This window comes from Lonchura striata, chromosome 6, assembly GCF_046129695.1.
Source record: "Lonchura striata isolate bLonStr1 chromosome 6, bLonStr1.mat, whole genome shotgun sequence".
NCBI classification, from domain to species: domain Eukaryota; kingdom Metazoa; phylum Chordata; class Aves; order Passeriformes; family Estrildidae; genus Lonchura; species Lonchura striata.
This window is the reverse complement of record NC_134608.1, coordinates 60,817,620-60,835,811: the sequence shown is the minus strand read 5'-3', so window position 1 is coordinate 60,835,811 and position 18,192 is coordinate 60,817,620. Positions and strand designations below refer to the sequence as shown.

General features: G+C 41.6%; 2 protein-coding genes across 2 annotated transcripts in view; one reads left to right on the top strand and one right to left on the bottom strand.

Annotated features, from left to right (window-relative positions):
* The window catches only part of IMMP1L (inner mitochondrial membrane peptidase subunit 1), a 31,667-nt gene extending 20,227 nt beyond the window's left edge, over positions 1 to 11,440 (bottom strand). The window contains exon 1 of the mRNA XM_021536723.3: positions 11,401 to 11,440. The gene's annotated coding sequence lies outside the window, so the exon portion shown is untranslated. The remainder of the gene's footprint in view (positions 1 to 11,400) is intronic.
* ELP4 (elongator acetyltransferase complex subunit 4) overlaps positions 11,434 to 18,192 on the top strand; it is a 140,194-nt gene continuing 133,435 nt past the window's right edge. Inside the window, exon 1 of the mRNA XM_021536708.3 lies at positions 11,434 to 11,687. Within this exon, the coding sequence (XP_021392383.1) occupies positions 11,534 to 11,687 (154 nt within the window). The 5' untranslated portion in view covers positions 11,434 to 11,533. The remainder of the gene's footprint in view (positions 11,688 to 18,192) is intronic.

The following is an 18,192-nucleotide window of genomic DNA, read 5'->3' as shown; positions in this document are numbered from 1 at the left end:
GTTTTCCACATCACACAATTTTAATAGAAAGTACCATCAGCAGGCAACTCCACCAGATCGAATATAAGACCATTAAGCACAATAAAACAAATTATTTAAGTCACAGGCCCCTTGAAAACTTAATGGCTCTGTAGTATAAACATCCTTATTGCAGAACTAATGGCCTAAAACCTGTTGTAATTACTTCCAGGTACTACCTACTATCATATAGCAGGTAGCTGAAAAATGTCTACTGAAATCAACATTGGTTAAAAAAGGTCACACATCCATATTTATCAAAAAAACACAATTTGGTTACTTTACCACAACTGTACAGTAGTAAAATACACAGCAAATAATATGCAAAGTGTAATTACTAGTATCTTCTGCTCCCCTTTCCTTCCATAGCCATTGCTTTCATCACTCGGGTTTTTGTTTGTTTGTTTATAAAATTAATCACAGCTAGCAGGGTAGAAATCACTTTGAGCCTCATGAATGACATCCAAGAGATGGGAAAGGATTAGTTCTCAGTTGCTGCCAGTTATAGCGCCAGGTGGCTTTTTCTGCAGCGAAGGTGTTACCGATAATCCCATTACATTGGTACTAAATCTTGCAGACATCAAAATTATCACCAAGGTTCCTTTTCATCCCATCCTTTCCAAATGACTGGAAGTCGCTTCACCTGAAAGAAGTCAAATCCACATGCAGCTGCTGTTTTAGCAGCCAGCGGACTCCCTGAGAATGCCAATTGTGATCCAATTTCGCTGTGCTGGTGGCCCCCTATTCCCTGTCCAATAATACATCTGTTAAAAAATCCTACAGCTACAAATCAAGTTTAATCCTACCAGGGACCTCATGTTGGTCTTGTCTTCCAAAAAGGCAGCAGGTTTTGCCGTCTATCTCTGCCAGTGTCTGGGGAATACTCTTTAAATCCCAGCTCTACTTAGAAGAATAAGCTAAGGATCACAAAACATGACCTCAAAAACCCTGATATGACTATATTCTGACCCAGAGGCATTCATTCTAGGTGAAGATTAGAACTTTGCATAATAAGATTACACAGCAAGTGAATGATATCAAGGGACTATCCATATGCAGCCGCCTGGTTTTCTATAGACAGCCTGTGCTCTGCAATATGCAGTGCAGACGAAACAGAGCTTGGGCTTTCTAGCTGAAATAAAATAGATTCACATAAATTAGTTGGCCATTTCCAGATTCCTAAATCCCCTATTACATCTTTTATTGACAGCTCCTGTGAGGATAGCACAAATGGTATTCTCTTTGTACTCTTCGCTTCTGTAGCACTCGCACTCTGAGGGAAATGTACATAGGTTGTCTAGAAATTAACATCTTGTTTGCTGTAATCTTGGATTACAATTAGCTGTGTACATAATAAAATTAGAAAATCAATGAGCAGATTTATCATTTCCAGAAAACCAACAGCATTGTGTAAGACAATTTAAGTCATGGCGCTGAATTTTTAAATACAGGAAAATCAAAGTTGCAGGCACTGAAAGTGTGACTAAACAAAACACTGCACTTGGCACTAAACAGATTTTTCACTTTCATAAAAAATTTCTGGTAGCATTTGCTTTATACAATGTTTCCCAATTCTGGAACTGAATATGTTGTGAATTGTAGTGAAGTAATGTATGCCACTGAATATATAGAGAGAGATTATCAGTCTTTCCTTCCATAACATAAACTCTTCTGCTAACCTTCTCCAATTCTTACCAGGCACCTTTCTCTATGCACCACCTCTTTCCCACCGAATTACTCTGAGATTACTATAAAAAACAATCCAAAAACCCAAATGACAAAAAGACTGCACACTGACTAGGCCATTTAAATATTTATGTTTGAGCTGTTATTTATATTAAAGTATTATTTTAAAACTTCTGCATTAAACTGATGTTACATGTGCTAGAAGAATGAAGTGTGTGTATCTTGTTTATTTGGATGCTTCCCATATTAGATACAAAATATGCATTAAATAGATTTAAAAATATACAAAATATAAATACAGAAAATGCTTTAAATATTTTAATTATAATCGGAGGATTCTGAACATCTAAAGCAAAATGAAGAACAATTTTCAAAAGGTCCCTCTGTGCTGGAGATTAGAAGAATTGCTTTTTTATTTTCAGCTGTTGCTTTACTCTGGAAGAAACACTAGACTTGGTCTGGAAAATGTGAGGAAGCTGGGTATTCTGGAAGAGATAACTTTTTTACACACTATCTCTACTAGGCACTGGCAGTTTGTCTCCAACGAGAGCTCCTTCAGCTGCTGATCTCAAGCTGACAAGGAGTTTAATCCTGTAAACATAACACAATTGGCTGGTGTTAAATAACCAGAGACTACCGACAAGAATGAGCAATTTCCCAACACAGATTTCAGGTATTTCTCACTGGTTCTATTTACCTTTGGGAAGCAGCTCCTAACACTTGCACAACCCTGAATAAAATGCTGTTTTAATGGCCAGATGCATTCCAAAGCTTGTCCTCCTCTGCAGCTCCATTCACTCCTCTTTGCTGAACAGTGAAATCCAGACAGCTGAGCAAAGGCATGATCATACATGGCAGGCCTGGGCCTCAGGGATGCCAAAATTCACTTTACAGTCTTCTGACAAGGTCAAAGTCAGGACAAACACCAAGGTCTGGCAGTTACCTTTCTGGTAACTGAGAAAAACAGGCTGTGCCTGTTTCACAATGGTCAAATAACTACCTGTGTTTATCTTCAATTCCAATACATTCATTGCCTTGACACACAGACGTATCAACATTGAAAATTCACTTCAGTTTAGTAAGACAAAGCCTAATTTTCAGATTAGGCACTAAAAATCTACAACCCTAAAAAATCTGAAGTTGTCCTTGGCTCATGTGTCCCCTGCACTTCCCAGCTGACACATCATGTGGAAAGATGACTTTGGAAACACTACTCAAAGCAGCGAAGAGAAGAGAGGTGAATAACTCCCCTGTGCACTGAGAACTAAAAAAGCTGTTTACTTAAAATATATTTTCATTACAAAGCAGATGGTTTGCTGGTAAAAACCAGCAAACCCAACAAAAAACACCACAAACAAAAACACCACAAGCAAAAATCCCAAAGCACCTCCACATCAAACAACCCCTCCACATTTCAGTACACCATCAGCAAGACTATTTAGAAAAAACACAATTGTCTCCATCTTATTGCCAGTGTTGGTCTCAGAGAGATTGCCATCATGGAAGAGGCTCCACAGTAGTTTAGAAACACAGAAGTCACAAAGTATCAAATCTTTAAACAAACGGGAAATCAAACCTGACAGACAATTAAACGATAAACAAACCATTGAATATGTGAGAAATAAAAAAGCAAAAAACAAGACCAATTTTAGCACTGTCAGGAAATAGCAGTGAAGAATCCTTCTGCATGTTTATCAATACTCCCCAGTTATGAGCATCAACTTCTAATAAAATAGCTTATGCACACTCTGCATTTAAAAAATGTGTTAAAAAAACAGAAGAAAGGAAACAAGTCAGACAAGAGAGTGCTCAGTATTTACTTTTTCAAGTTACCTGAATAGAAGAAAAATGCAAATCAAGTGCTTATCACTGCTGTTATTCTGCAAAAATGTTGACCGCTTTCCCAAACTGCTTTTTAGTTACAAAGTTCTACATACACACATGTACATGGACTCAAGGACTTTTTTCAGAGCAAAATGGTACTTCACAGGAGTTTATGCAGTAAAAATTAAGTGTAATCAGTATTTTTTCTCATTGCTCAATAAGATTTTATTTGTTATTTCTGAGCTGTTTTATGTTTACACAAGTTCTATAAGGTCTTCTCCACTTAGAGATACAAGTATAAAAAAGTTCCAAACATCAATAGATGAGTGCAATGATATTCAGTCTAAGTTAATCCCCAGACATCCAAATCCATGAATAAAAATTCATCAGTTTTAAATACACTGAGCCTATTAAGCAAGAACAAAAGCATATGCACAAAAGAGCTTTTAATATATTTCAAAGCCCACAAGAGCCATGGTCTCATTAAAATTATAAATTACACAAACATGGAATAAAGATTCAAACTGCAGTGCAGCTAAGCAGATTACAGCAAACCCCGCGTTCCATATGATAACACACCATGGCCCTCCCAGATGGGGGCTTGGAACAAAAAGGCCATCACTGCAGCTAGGGAAAACCTCCTTGTGATCTCTGCTTTCTGTTCAGCAGATGACAGCCAAATAATATGTTGATTATTCTGTTTGTGCTGCTAAGCTTGTAAGATGGAATAAAAGCGATATGATCTATTGTGAACTCCATGCTAATGTGTTGCTCCACTCATAAATAATATACTGAATTTATTCTGAAACTATCTTTTTATCTGACTTCCAGGTTTTAAATGCATGAACTAAAATAGAAAGCCAGCATAAGCTATTATTTAATTTGATGGTTTAAAATAAAAGATACAGCTGACACAATAATACATGTGAAAACTGACTACTTAGGAATCAAATAAGTAGAGGTGCCTTCCTTCAATTTAGCAAATGTTTCTAAGCTGAGGCGCTGAGCACACTCCAGCCACACAAACTGCACCCTCACTGATAGCAAACACATCACCAAGCAGGGCCAGCATGGCTCATTTTACCACAGACATCCACCCCACACAAAACTTTCAAATGAGGACACAAATACTAGTAAAACAGAAAAGCAGTACAGAAAAAATCACTATATAACTTCATTAGTACTGCCTCCCTGAATTGCTTCTTAAAAACTATTTAGGTTTTTAGTAAGTGATAAGATTTTATTTCATCTGCAACTGCTCATCTGGTTTGTTCCAAAAGTACAGAATGTGGTTTACCCTTTCTTCCATAATACATTGCTTTTCTAAAAGGAAAACCAGTGACTGGTCATATATCTCCTTTCACAGATATTTTCTTTGTGCTAAGAATATTGATGATATTCCTACAACTTAAGGTTTGTTAATCTAAGATCTTTCGTACCAGAAATGTTAAAATTTCTATTAAAAAGTCACTGTGGCTTGGCAACAGCATGAGAACACCAAGATCAAACAGTGCTTCATACTTTTAGGACCAATGGAAGAACAATCAAAAAACGACGCACAAGGAAGCACGAGGCTCCAAGAACGTGCAACAATTTTTGCAGAAAAATAAGAGCAAGGTGCAAAAAAAAAAAAAAAAAAGCTCCATTACCTTTCTTTTTCTGCTAAGGACACAGTCACAGATGTAAACCACAGAAATATTGAAAACATGGCTACTGAAGAGACACAGATATTATTCTAATAAACCTTAGGGCTAAATCTTCAGAAGAATTACCTCTTCATTGCAAAGAAAGAAGACATTCTATTCTTTCCACACAAAAATTAGTGAAGCTGACATTTCCAGCAGCACCCACAACTAAATTAAACTCACAATTCATTTTCAAGATTATTGTTCTGCAGGTTTCAGTAATATTGTGTGTCCCATTTGCAATACACTGAGTAACCACTTACAGGATTGTTATTTCTAGGACCTTGATAACATTTTGGTTTCCCTCAATCTGTTTCAGTACCTACAGTTTTAAATGTTAATTCATTTTTATTCCTTTTACACATATTATCTCACACAAAATGCATTTAGTACAAATGACAGCCCTGCTCCCAGATAGATGCCCCTGAAATGGGGTTCCCACAAATACAGCACTTCTGGTATGGAACTGGCAGGCTCAGTGTAGGGGATGGAAGTTGAATCCACTGAGATAAAGAATGATGATTTGCTAAAAGACAGCCTGGCTACAGAAAAAAAAAAAAAAAAAAAAGCCAGCTATTCAGTGCTTCCTGATGGTTTGTTTCACCAAAACATTATTCTAAATTTGAAGCAGTTTAAGTTTGCCAAAGTAGCCAGTTGTGAATCTGGCTTTACAATGAACTTTACTAGGTTGCTTGCTTGTCTTATATCCAACTTTATAATTCACACTGAAAAATCTCGGTTTTACTTCCTAACTACTTAAAGGCCAAAATGCCTATTTTCTTTATCTGCCCCTCAGTGATGTAATTAGTTTACCATTCTAGTCAAACTTTTTGAAGACCAAGCAATACACATCTCTACAGAATTATTTACTGTAGCACACCCTGGTTCATGCCCCACTCTGTGGTTGGCCAGAGTGCTGTGAAAGTTGGTGGGAGCTGAAAAATCAAGCTAGCATTCCTGTCTGGAATATCTACAGGAGACAATAACCAGAAAAGATCATTGGAGAGTACTCTGGAAACCTGAGGTTCCTTCTATGTTTGTGGGTCTCACCAGGAAGCATGAGAAATACAAGGAAAATAATCTCTATTAAATATAGCACTAATCTGTATGATGCTTATTAAGATACTAAATTAAGCTCACAATTCACTTTCAATATTATTGTTCTGCAGGTTTCAGTAATATTATACTGTACAGTTCTGAAATTACAGAAACATAAAGTAAGTTTTAAAATAATTTCTTGTCTTCAGCAGATATTATTTTAACTCATGTCTCCTAATTTAGTTCTATTTTTAAAGAGCTGTTTAAATTTGACACAGGTTTAAATTTTTTTCCTGTTGCTCAGGATACCCACAAGGATGAATTTAGGTAACATTCAGAGGCTTCCTGGGTAAGATGTCTTATGAAATATCATACAACTGGCAAGTCCTAAACACTCCAACTAATTCTTTCATTTGCCACAGACTGACTGGATAAGCAGTCTTAAGGCTTTTTCACACTGAAAAAAACAGGCCTTTTGGTGTCAGAGCTTCCAGGATTAAACATTCTTTCCAGTTGTTGGCTCATGGCCTGAAGATCCTGCACTTTCAAACTTACCCCATTCTAGCTAGTTCAAAGATCAGGAAAATGAAGCCATCTTCTTTGCAGCCATAATCCACGACCCATGCTGTTAGATACTTAAGAACATCTCAAAAGCAAACTACCTTGTTTCAGCTGCCAGCAGGAGCTCAGCAGGGCGTGGGTCACATGACTGCAAGGCCAGCCTGCTCAGGTGACTCAGTGGCTAATCTGATTTGGTGACTATAAAACTTTAATCAGTACAGTCTAATACCAGCACATTCCACAACTGATGAGCCAAGCAGCCCGGCGATGGAACAGCAAACACTAATAAGATTATGAATCAGAACTGCCACTAGGACGTGGTTTTCTGGTTCTCTATCCCACACGCAAATCCTGCAGAAAAATATCACTGAAAACTGGTCTGGCAGACATTCATAAATGAAATAAATTTCACATAAAATGGGCTGGCGTTTTATTCCAAAATGAACAGCATTTCATTCAAACACAAGAGCATACGTGAATCATGCAGCACAATTAAAACCCAGCAAAACCATTAATTTGCAAGCAAAGACAACAGAACACATCCCTCAATAACACCCTGTTGTTAAGGAACACTGCCCAGAAAATACTGCTGGTGTTAACTGGAGGCCCTATGAGCCCACATGCGTAAGCCATGTGGCAAAGAGAGGCCAGGACAACTGTGCTTCCTCTTATTGATGCCTTCTGTCCCTGTGTGATCACTACTAACTGATGAGCAGAGGCTGGACAGAGCTAAAGAATAAAGCAGGGATTGATTCAAAGGATCTCCTCCATGGATCCACCTTGGGCAGCACCAGAGCCCAGCCAGGGCTGCACCCAAATGACCCAAAATGGTCCCAAAATGCACGAGCGCTCCCGGGGGCTCTCCCTGGGATCAGTTCTGCTCCATTGGCACCTTGGAGTTCATTGTCCCATTCCAGCTTCAGCCCAGGCAGCCCCATCCTGCTTGTTTTTCTCTCTCCAGCCCACGGTGTTTGTGCTCCTGGGCTGAGATTTGGATCATTTGTCCTTGGTGCCCAGCTGGAGCAGGAATTGTTTTGTGTCCCTGCTCTGTGCAGAGAGCTCAGCATCCCCTCGTGTGAAGCTCAGAAGTGCACACTAAAGCAGCACAGAATGTGAGAAATAGAAAAGCTAAATCTGAGGCATCATTATCAACCACAAACAGCCAAATCACACTTCAAGAGCTGCTATTCTGGGGAAACCAGGATTTCCCCCAAGTATGCAGGGTACAGTTTTGGAAGAGAAATGTCAAATGTTCTTGCAGATCAAATTCCAAGTATAACCCTTTCCTAAATATTCTGATAGCTCTCTCACTCACCATTGCATTCCCTCCATTTTCTTTTTCCCTTAGGGAATTTTTATCCCAAATCATCCTAATCCATTTTAGAATCTGCATTTTGCACAGACATATAGCTGAATTGGACCAGCAAGTTTGCAAGAAGAGGAAAACAGAGAGCTTGATCTCTCCACAGCACAGTTAGAATTTGCAGTTAAAACTGACATCCCCATTTGACCAGGTCTAGGTGACAACATGTGAGCTGCGAGGAAGGAAAGCTGATTATTCCACAGTTTGAGACATCCCAAAATAGACAAAAGATGTTTAAACACTCTCCAATGAGCTGAGTATGACCCCTGGCAATTGCCATAGCTCAGCTGAAAGAAATAACTTCCCAAGATACTTCCTGAGCACTGGAAATCGTTCCCATGTTCCTTAGCTTCTCTGCATTTCCATTCCACCCTTGGAGCAGGAACAGGAGGGTTTATCTACCTCATAATGTGCATTTCAGGTTTGGGCTGATGTCTAGAATTACAGTCCCTGTGGTCTTGCTTTCTGCCAGACAGCAGATGCTAGTTGGATCTCCTACAACAACTGAAAATTCAAAACTGGACATGTGCAAACCTTCAGTATCATTCAAAAAGAGTGAAAAAACTATTGTTATTCCTGCAAATGAAACATCATTGATTTAAAAATAATTAACTAAAAATAAATATTAAATTAAATTCCCATTAAATAAGTTCTTTCTCTGAAATTTGTCTGATACACAGGTAAAGTCAAATGTTGTAAGCAGTATTTTCATAAGCACATATGCAGTTGGAAAGCTTTACTGTATTAAAATGTTAACATTCGAAAAATCTCCCACCTATTGAAAAATAGCTTATTTCCACTCGCTGTCTAAATCAGTTGGACTTTAACTGCACCCATGAGGATAAAATGTGACTGAGGGAAAATGAACAACACAGAAGTACTGCTGTGTTTTAAAAGTTCAGTTCTCATACTAAAAAAATTGTATCCATGATTTTGTTATATATAAAACAGTCTCTCCCACTATAAGTTATAATGTAAGACACCATTTCTCTGTATTTGGAAGGATATCTACAAAAAAAATTGTAACAAAAATGTCACTTTATTTAAAAATCCTTTTTTTTTTAATGTAAAAATCCAATTTTTATTCTGAAATAATTACAAAGTTCCCAGCTAGCAAGAGCTGGGAGGTTGGGCTGACCTTTTCCATGCAGCTCCAGCTCACAGGACGCCACAAAACAAAACTATGAAGAAAGTCAATCAATAGCTCCAAGTCAGGTTAGGGAGCTCAATCAGCCCAAGGAGGGAACTGACCAGCACCAGGGTTTGCTGGATTGGAAACAGAAGAGGAACAGGGAGTGAGATTTCCTCTTTTGCAACCCTGACCCACTGGATCAGCTCCTAAGCCACTGAGATTGCCAGGAAATGTGCAGTTTATCCAAGAAACACTAAAAATGGTAGGGGCATGGCACAATCGTCCCATTTCCAAAATACTTTCATTATGTGTGTTCTCTTTGCAACAGGAAAAAGAAGAAAGGAAAAAAAAGAAATAGAAGGAATTATTTAGCCTCTAATTTCAATTGGCCTGTAGGAAAATGAGGTTAAAAAAAGTATTAAAAACCTTTACATGTCAGGCAAGCAGTAATGAAAGAACAAAAGAGGGCTCAGCCCTGAATGTATGTTCACCTACCCTGTGAAGTTAAGACAACCTACAATAGTGACTTTTAACTAAAAAAACAATAAAGCAAGGAAATACTTTGTGTTAATGAAGTAAGAGAAGAAAATGTACTGCTTGGAATGGGAAAAAATCATCCCAGAGACTGAGTTCATCACTGGATTCTCTTTCTGACAGGCAAGCAGTGACTTATTAAAGATATCCTTATCACTGGGTCATGAGCTTCTGAAACAAAGCTGTCCAACAGATATCCTGTGTCACACACACCTGCAATATGCAGGGACTGGGGCTCCAGGAGGACAGCACAGTAAGCACAGTAAGAAATGACAGTCACTGTGATGTTTAAAAGTGGAGAACTCTCCCTGCGCTTCAGGCTCCTCTTCAGTCAGACAGAATTCACCACACAGGATCCCACTGACAGAAAGAGATGGCCAAACCCTTTTAGAAGAATCGGGAATTATGCTTTGGGTCTTTAGTTTGTTGGTCTTTCCTGTTCCAGATATTCACACCTCATTGTTCACATATTACAGAAGTGAAATTAAATACCTGTATTTAATTCTTGCCATGGTTTCCAAGGTCCTTTGATTTTCTCCTCTACAGATAGATACTTCAAACTTTCACTAAGCAAGAATCTATACTAAAATTTAAGTAGTATTCACTGTCTCACAGTTTAGCAGAAAATACAAAATCTTAAGACTACCTGATACTCCTGATAAAAGATTTTGACCTGTTCACTGCTTAGCATGTGTGGAAGCTTGGCCAGCAGCAAAAAGAGCATCCTTTCCCCAGCTAGGGACACATCATGCTGAAGTTTCATGTCCCTGAATTTGAATTGGATATGAAGGAATCACTCTGAGGTTCAGGACTGCCCACATATTGCTGCTCTTTCATGCTACTCATATTTAACACAAGGATTTTTTCCCCTCAATTAAAAAGATATTCAAGAACCACAGGTGTTCAGCAATTTGGCTCAGAACAACAGTAAACATTGTTCATTGGAATTCAACAGCGAGAGTGAGGGATTATAGTATTAAAGCTTCGTTTTTCTATTCTGCTTGTACAAGTGTCTTCAAGCAGCTTGGGATGCATCTGAATCACCAACAGATGAAAAACAAACATAAAAATACTTGTGGTAGCGGTTCTGTATACTGACAGGGGCTTCCTTTGCTTTCAGAGCACCAGAACATAGAGCGTTGACTGACAAAGCAAACATACTAGAACTTGTCAAAGCATTTTAATGTCGTTTAACTTTTTCCACGCTGATCTTGCTCCCAAGTTAAGGCATTAACCACACGCTCGCTACAGCTCTGTGGCTATGCACAAACAAGCAGAGACCCAAGTATACTCACGTACCACGTTACACGCAGCCATGGAAATACATTTTACAAGTACTTTTCCCTTGCAGGCTCTTTCCGAAGGGGCTGATGCCGCGCTGGGCGAGCCCGTCCGCCCACGGCCCGCCGCACTCCCAGCCCTGCACACACCCCGCGGGTATCCCCTCCACAGCACCTGTACCGCACTCCCCGCCCCGATCCGTGCCCGCTGCCGGCCCCCCAACCCGGACAAAGCCCCGGTGCCCTCGGCCCCAGACACGGCCCCGGAGCCGCTCTCACCTCCCCGCTCGCCGCCGGGCCCTCCACCGCCCCCCGGCTCCGCACGTGCCAACAACGCGGGCTCCCATTGGGCGGCGGCTCCCCGAGCCGCTCCCCCATTGGCGGATCCCGGCCCGGCCCTCCCGGCTCCGACATGGCGGCGGCCGGCGGGGCGCGGGGCCGCACCAGCTTCCAGCGCCGGCCCGGGGCCGGCCCGCGGCCGCCCGCCCTGCCGGGCACCCGGCCCGCGCTGCGCCGCGGGCAGCTGCTGCTCTCCAGCGGGCTGCCCTCCCTGGACTGTGTGCTAGGTTGGTGGGAGCGGGACTGGGACCCGGTGCTGCGCCCCCGCCGCCCTCCCCTCTGCCGGGCCCTGCCCGCCCGTAACCCCGGCTGCTCCCGAGCTTCTCCTTCCTCCCCTCGGTCCCGGGGGTCGCGGGGAGGGCGGGAGGGGCGGCGGTGCGGGGGAGGAGCCGTGCCGCGCTGCCATCGCTCCGGGCAGCCTTGCGGAGCTGCCCCGTGAATGCGCCTGGCAGCGCACGGCTGGGCACTGCCGCGCGGCTTCTGACAGGCGTTCGGCTGGAAAGGCCGTGTGTGCTGCCAGGGTTGCTGCCAGGGTTTTGCCTGGACAAGCCATGTGTGCTGCCAGGGTTTCTGCCAGGGTTTCTTCTGGAAAAGCCGCGTGTGCTGCCTGGTTTTCTCCTGGACAAGCTGTGTGTGCTGCCAGGGTTTCTGACAAGGTTTCGGCCGGACAGCCATGTGTGCAACCAGGGTTTCGCCTGGAAAAGCTGTGTGTGCTACCAAGGGTTTCTTTCAGGGTTTTGCCTGGACAAGCCATGTGTGCTGCCAGGGTTTCTCCTGGAAAAGCCGCGTGTGCTGCCAGGGTTTCACCTGGACAAGCCATGTGTGCCACCAGGGTTTCTGCCAGGATTTCGGCTGGAAAAGCTGTGTGTGTGCTGCCGGGGTTTCTGCCAGGATTTCGCCTGGAAAAGCCGTGTTTGCCACCAGGGTTTTGCCTGGACAAGCCATGTGTGCTGCCAGGGTTTCTGCCAGGATTTCGCCTGGAAAAGCCGTGTTTGCCACCAGGGTTTTGCCTGGACAAGCCATGTGTGCTGCCAGGGTTTCTGCCAGGATTTCAGCTGGAACAGCTGTGTGTGCCACCAGGGTTTCTGCCAGGGCTTATCCTGGACCAGCCATGTGTGCCACCAGGGTTTCTGCCAGGATTTCGGCTGGACAAGCCGCGTGTGTTGCCAGGGTTTCTCCTGGACAAGCCATGTGTGCTGCACGAAGGCCGGGTAGTTCGGGTTCTCTGCTGCGGCAGGTGTTGGGGTGTGTTGGGACGTTCTCAGTTTGTCCTTTCCACCTTGCTCACTACTGCTGCACCATTAAAGTGCCCCCCTTAGATAAAGCGCTCTGGTTTTGCTGTCTGCAGGTCTGCCTTTGCCTGCTGTCTGTGTCGGGGTGTGAGATGGTCCCCTGGACTCATCTCTTGTGGCTGCTGGACCATCTGTGTGGTGAGCTGGCACTTCCCCTTGGACTGGGAGCTCATTCATTTGCTGCTGTAAGCAGCGTGGTTTATCTGTGTGCACCAGGGCTGGGTGATCCTCTAACTCTTCACACAGTTGCAATGCATCTTTGATGTACATACATGGGACTTTTAGGTGAGAATGGCCTGAGTTTAGCTTTCTTCATTCATCCTTGGAGTACACAGAATATGCCATTTTTCTCTCTAGGGATACTCCGTATGATTAATGATAATATAAAAGTTACATTCATTGTATAAAGGACTTTCCGCAGCCTGTATTGTGTGTGTGTGTTTCTGCACTTTATCAGGGATTAGGATCATTGTGGAGGAAGCTCTTGCTGCCTGAGAGAGAAATATTTCATTTAGTGAGTGTACTTTGCAAAGCCTTTTAATTGCATGAAAAGCAGATTTGCATTGACTATTCCCTTTTAGATGCAGTGGATTTTGTACAGCATGGCTCAGAAGAAGTAGACAGCTCCTGTGGTGGCAGTCTCCTAAAATTCTAGGCACCTGCTAACACAATTAGTGGTTTGTTATGGAAACTGAGGACACTTCTAATAAACCCAGGATCCCTCCTATGTTTTCCTTGTCTTTTAAGTATTTAATCATTTCCTGAGCTTACTAGTATTTATACTTCACCATCAAGGAAATTCCTTGTCCCTAGGAATAGCAATTTCTGAAAGTATTTTTAGATGGTTTTTTTTTGTGTTGTGGCATCTCTGAAAACCTGGGCTCTACAATTCCTATAAACCTAGCTCTGAAATCCCTGATTTTTGGAGGGTGATTGGAGGATGAGAAAAGAGGAGGCCAGGAAAGACTTATGCTAAGCACACTGAATAGATGCCAGTTCCCACTGGAGCCAGGCATGTTGGAACACACCTCCAGGTGGGTGAACTGTATGGAATCACTCATTTTGGAGGCTGAGGAGGGACCTCTGCAGCCTTAAAGCAGGCTCGGCTCTGAATTCAGAGCAGATTGCTCAGGGCTTTGTCCAGTGGAAAATTTGCAGTGGCAGAGATTTTGCAGCACCTCAAGATAACCCAGTCCAATGATTAATTATTTTTGTAGGGAATTTTCTTCTTCCTTATATCCACTGGGAGCCTCCCCTGTTTCAGCTCCTGTTTGTTGCTTGTTGCCCTCCCAGTGCACCTCAGTGAAGAGCTCAGCTACTGTTGTGGAGTCTTTGCTTCTTCTCTGCCAAGGTCAGGGTTGAATGTATGAGATGTGTATTTCTTGTTGGGACTCAGATGTTTATTAGTTCTTATTCTACAGTCTCACCAACCCTGAGTTCTACAGCACTTCACTCTAACAAACTAAAAATGGAGCCAAATCTCCCTCTCTGCAAGGCCTTTTTAGGATAAACTGTCCAATTAAGAAATTACACCTAAATTATTTTCACTTTTAGCCCAATAACCAATCATGCACTGTGGACTTTTTTATCGAATTTCACAAAACCACCCAAACCCATGGAGAAGAAGGGTAAGAAGAAGGACCAGCCACTGCCCTATACCTCCATCTTGCTTTGTATCTATTACTATATTCTAAACCCTTAAACTCTGAGTTTTTCACCGTGTGATGTTACACTCTTCTATTCAAACTCCACACCCACAATCCCAGTTCTGTCATTCCATTTTGGAAGCTTCCATGGCCTCAGGTCAATACAGAGTTCTCCTGGGGGTCAGTGCCTGTCAGCACAGAAAATCTCAAATTCTTAGCAGCCAGGGTTCCTTCCAGCAGAGTGTCAGTAGCTTCTCTTGGGTACCACCCCAGGACCTTCAGCTTTTCCTCTCTTCTCCAGACTGAACAAGCCCACTTACTTCAGGCACTTCTCTTGAATCAGTTGCCCCATTTTCATTCCCCTCCCTGGACTCACTTCAATTTATCTTTATTCTTTCTTGAACAGAGGGGCTCAAAGTCATCTGGGCCTGCTGTTCCAGATGTGATCTGAGTAAAGGGGAACATCCTTGGAGTATCTGATTGAGCCTCTGATGGTGCTGATGCCTTGGGAATGTGACCTAGAACATGGGCTGAACAGAGGTAAAGAATAAAGCAGGGATTTATTAAAAATATCTCCTCCATGGATCCACCTTGGGCAGCACCAGAGCCCAGCCAGGGCTGCACCCAAATGACCCAAAATGGTCCCAAAATGCACGAGCGCTCCCGGGGCTCTCCCTGGGATCAGTTCTGCTCCATTGGCACCTTGGAGTTCATTGTCCCATTCCAGCTTCAGCCCAGGCAGCCCCATCCTGCTTGTTTTTCTCTCTCCAGCCCACGCTGTTTGTGCTCCTGGGCTGAGATTTGGATCATTTGTCCTTGGTGCCCAGCTGGAGCAGGAATTGTTTTGTGTCCCTGCTCTGTGCAGAGCTCAGCATCCCCTGATGGGGAGCTCAGAAGTGCACACTAAAGCAGCACAGAATGGGAAAAATAGAAAAGCTAAACCTGAGGCATCAGTGCAGCCCACTGTGCTGGTAACTCTACAAGGTCTGACTTGGTCTGCTTTGTGCCTTTTTTTCTGGGTGTGGAAGTCCTTAATGAATGTGTTGCACAATGCTGTTTATGTGTTTCTGAAAGAATACTGGTACTTTTCTTCTTTTGTCTTGCCGTTAGCAGTCAAATAATTGACTGTAAAAATATTGAAGTTTTACTGTCTCCAGGGACTGAGGATATCTCTTTTTTTTTGGTATAAATTCCCAATTGAAGTTACTTGGAACTCTTTTAGTCTGGTGTTTCCAAAGACTTACTTCGTAACTAGGCAGTTTTGTAGATCTCTGGCTTGAGCTTGTATTTGTGTTTGCTGTGTTCAGAATCTGTAACCCAGATACAGAATTATTTGCCAGACTTGAAAGTGCAGCCTGTGTGTGAGTGAGGGAAAACATGGTGTTATCACACAGAGGTCTAATGAGCAGCTTTTGAAGAGAGGAAAAGGCAAAGAATCCAAGGAGGAGTTTCTTTCACACTGCAGCTGATGGTGAGCCACATTGTTGTGGCTCACTCTAAAGGAGTGACTTTTGGAAGTGAAGTGGTAGATAAGTGCTGGATTTCAAATGCAGTGTAACCATCAAAGCACTATGCACTTCCAGACTTTATATATATTTATTTATTTTAGAAATGTTTATTTTATAGATTTATACGTTTTATATTTATAAATATTTAGTATTTATTTTTGTAAGTGTACTTTCAAGGTTTATGGGCCATATATGCCCGATGTGTGCTAAAGCAGTTCTTTGCAATGAGCTACAACTTGTGTAATACAACCATCACATGCCTGGTATTGAATGTTTTGTTTCAGGCTACTGGAAAAAAGGCCAGGGATATGCTTTGAAAACAATCTGAGTACTTCTCAGCTTGCAAAGTTTGTTGTGTTTCTCTCCATAAGATCTTAAATCTCTCTGCTGTAAGTAGCAATGAGGAAAGTTACAAGTCTTGCTTACATGTTTACATATACTACTGCCTTAGATACTGGCAAACGAAAATTAAAATAGCGATATTAGGAAGAATAACAAGTTCACAGCATCTTTCTTGGACAACTTATAGAATTTGCCTCTTCCTTTTGATTCCATCAGCTTTCCTGTTGCCTTTTGTTTAATTTACTAGTATTGTGGCTCGTTGTAATCTGAAGGTGTAACCATGGTAACTGCAATACTTTTGCATTCCCTCTAATAGGAGACACTTGTTCAAAGCACTCACTACATCTGATAACATAAAGACAATGCTCTGACCTGAGTTTGCCTTTAACAACCAGGGTGTGTGCACATATGTTACAGCTCTGACTTATAGAAACAGTACCATTGGTGATCTGAAAATACAGCTTAAGAGAATTTTGGCTGCACTGTTTGTCAAACAAATTCACTGTAAAAGCACAAGAGATGCTACTTCTGTCATGACTACAAGTGAACTTTTTTCTAACCAAGATTTTAAAGTCCCTATTGTCATGAGCTAATACATTATTTATGGCTTTTTAAATCATATTTTCTATGTCAACCTAGGATTTGGTAAAATCTCAACATTTGGAGTACATTTTCTTTCCTAGGGGCCGTATAGAGCATGTGCTCATTTTCAACAACTGGGTTGTTAGTAACCCATGTGTTCTGTCTCCCTGAACTATTAAATGAGGTGAAGCATACTTTTTATCAAACATCAGTATGATTTTAGATTATCTCATGAACAAATAAATGGAACAAAAATCATTGGCTTAGAACATGGGGATCCGATAGTGATTTTAACTTTCTGATAAACAGTTAAAATTGTTTTGGTTTGGTTTTTTTAATATCTAGAAAATGGTTAATTACCTGATCAGCTTGCTGTAGATATTGAAGCACGTGTACAGCTTGACTCGAGTTTAGGTTGAAACATCTGCTTCTCTATAACTATGAAATTAGTAACTGACTTTCACTACCCAGTTCTGCTCAAATTGTGGTGCATCATGGCATGACGGCAAAGTGATCCTGTTCTGGTGTTAATTCAGGTGCTATTATGCAACAATATTAGCATGTTTTGGCCTTTGGGAGAGCAATTTGCTTTTTTTTCTTCCTTTTGTGTATATCAGCATTACAGGTACTGCAGGTATTTGTAGTCCCACTAGCAAAACTGAAGCTTAAGAAGTTGATCCAGCTCATATTGGAATCAATTTCTAGTGGTGCTTATTGAGCTCTTGCAAATGTATAAAATGAAAGGTCTTCTCCACTGGAGTCCATCTGTGCAGTCCAGAATTGACTTCTGGATCTTTGCATACTGTGCTGATAGGATTCATCAATTAGCTTGCTTCTAAGTTGCTTTTAAATCAGTATAAAATTGCAGACAACATCCTGCAATTTTCATGCAAAATACTTCTGTAGGCTGGTTGCATGTGGCCATCTGAACACTTCCAGGGATTTTTAGCTTTCCTGTCACAGTCTTATATAATTGCTAAACAAAACAGTTTATTTTCAGGTTATATATATATATATATATATATATATATATATATATATATATATATTTCACTATTGTAATTTTTGGAATTCAGTTTATAAACCAGTGTATTCTTTCCCTAAAATAAAATACAAGTTCATCTTTCACTGTCCTTGTAAAGGTATTCATGGAGTTGCTATGTCCAAGACCTACTAGAAAGGACTTTAGTCTCTACAGTAGTGCATGTTTGTTCTCAGTGTGTGTTGTGACATTTATGATCTCTCAGTCTAGGTTTCAATGGGTGAAAGTCTTGCTGCCATATCAGTTTTCAGCAGTAAGATAAAAAGCAAGAAAGAAAAAAGTGGAGCCAAGATTTTGCCTCGAAGACTTGGGGGGGAATT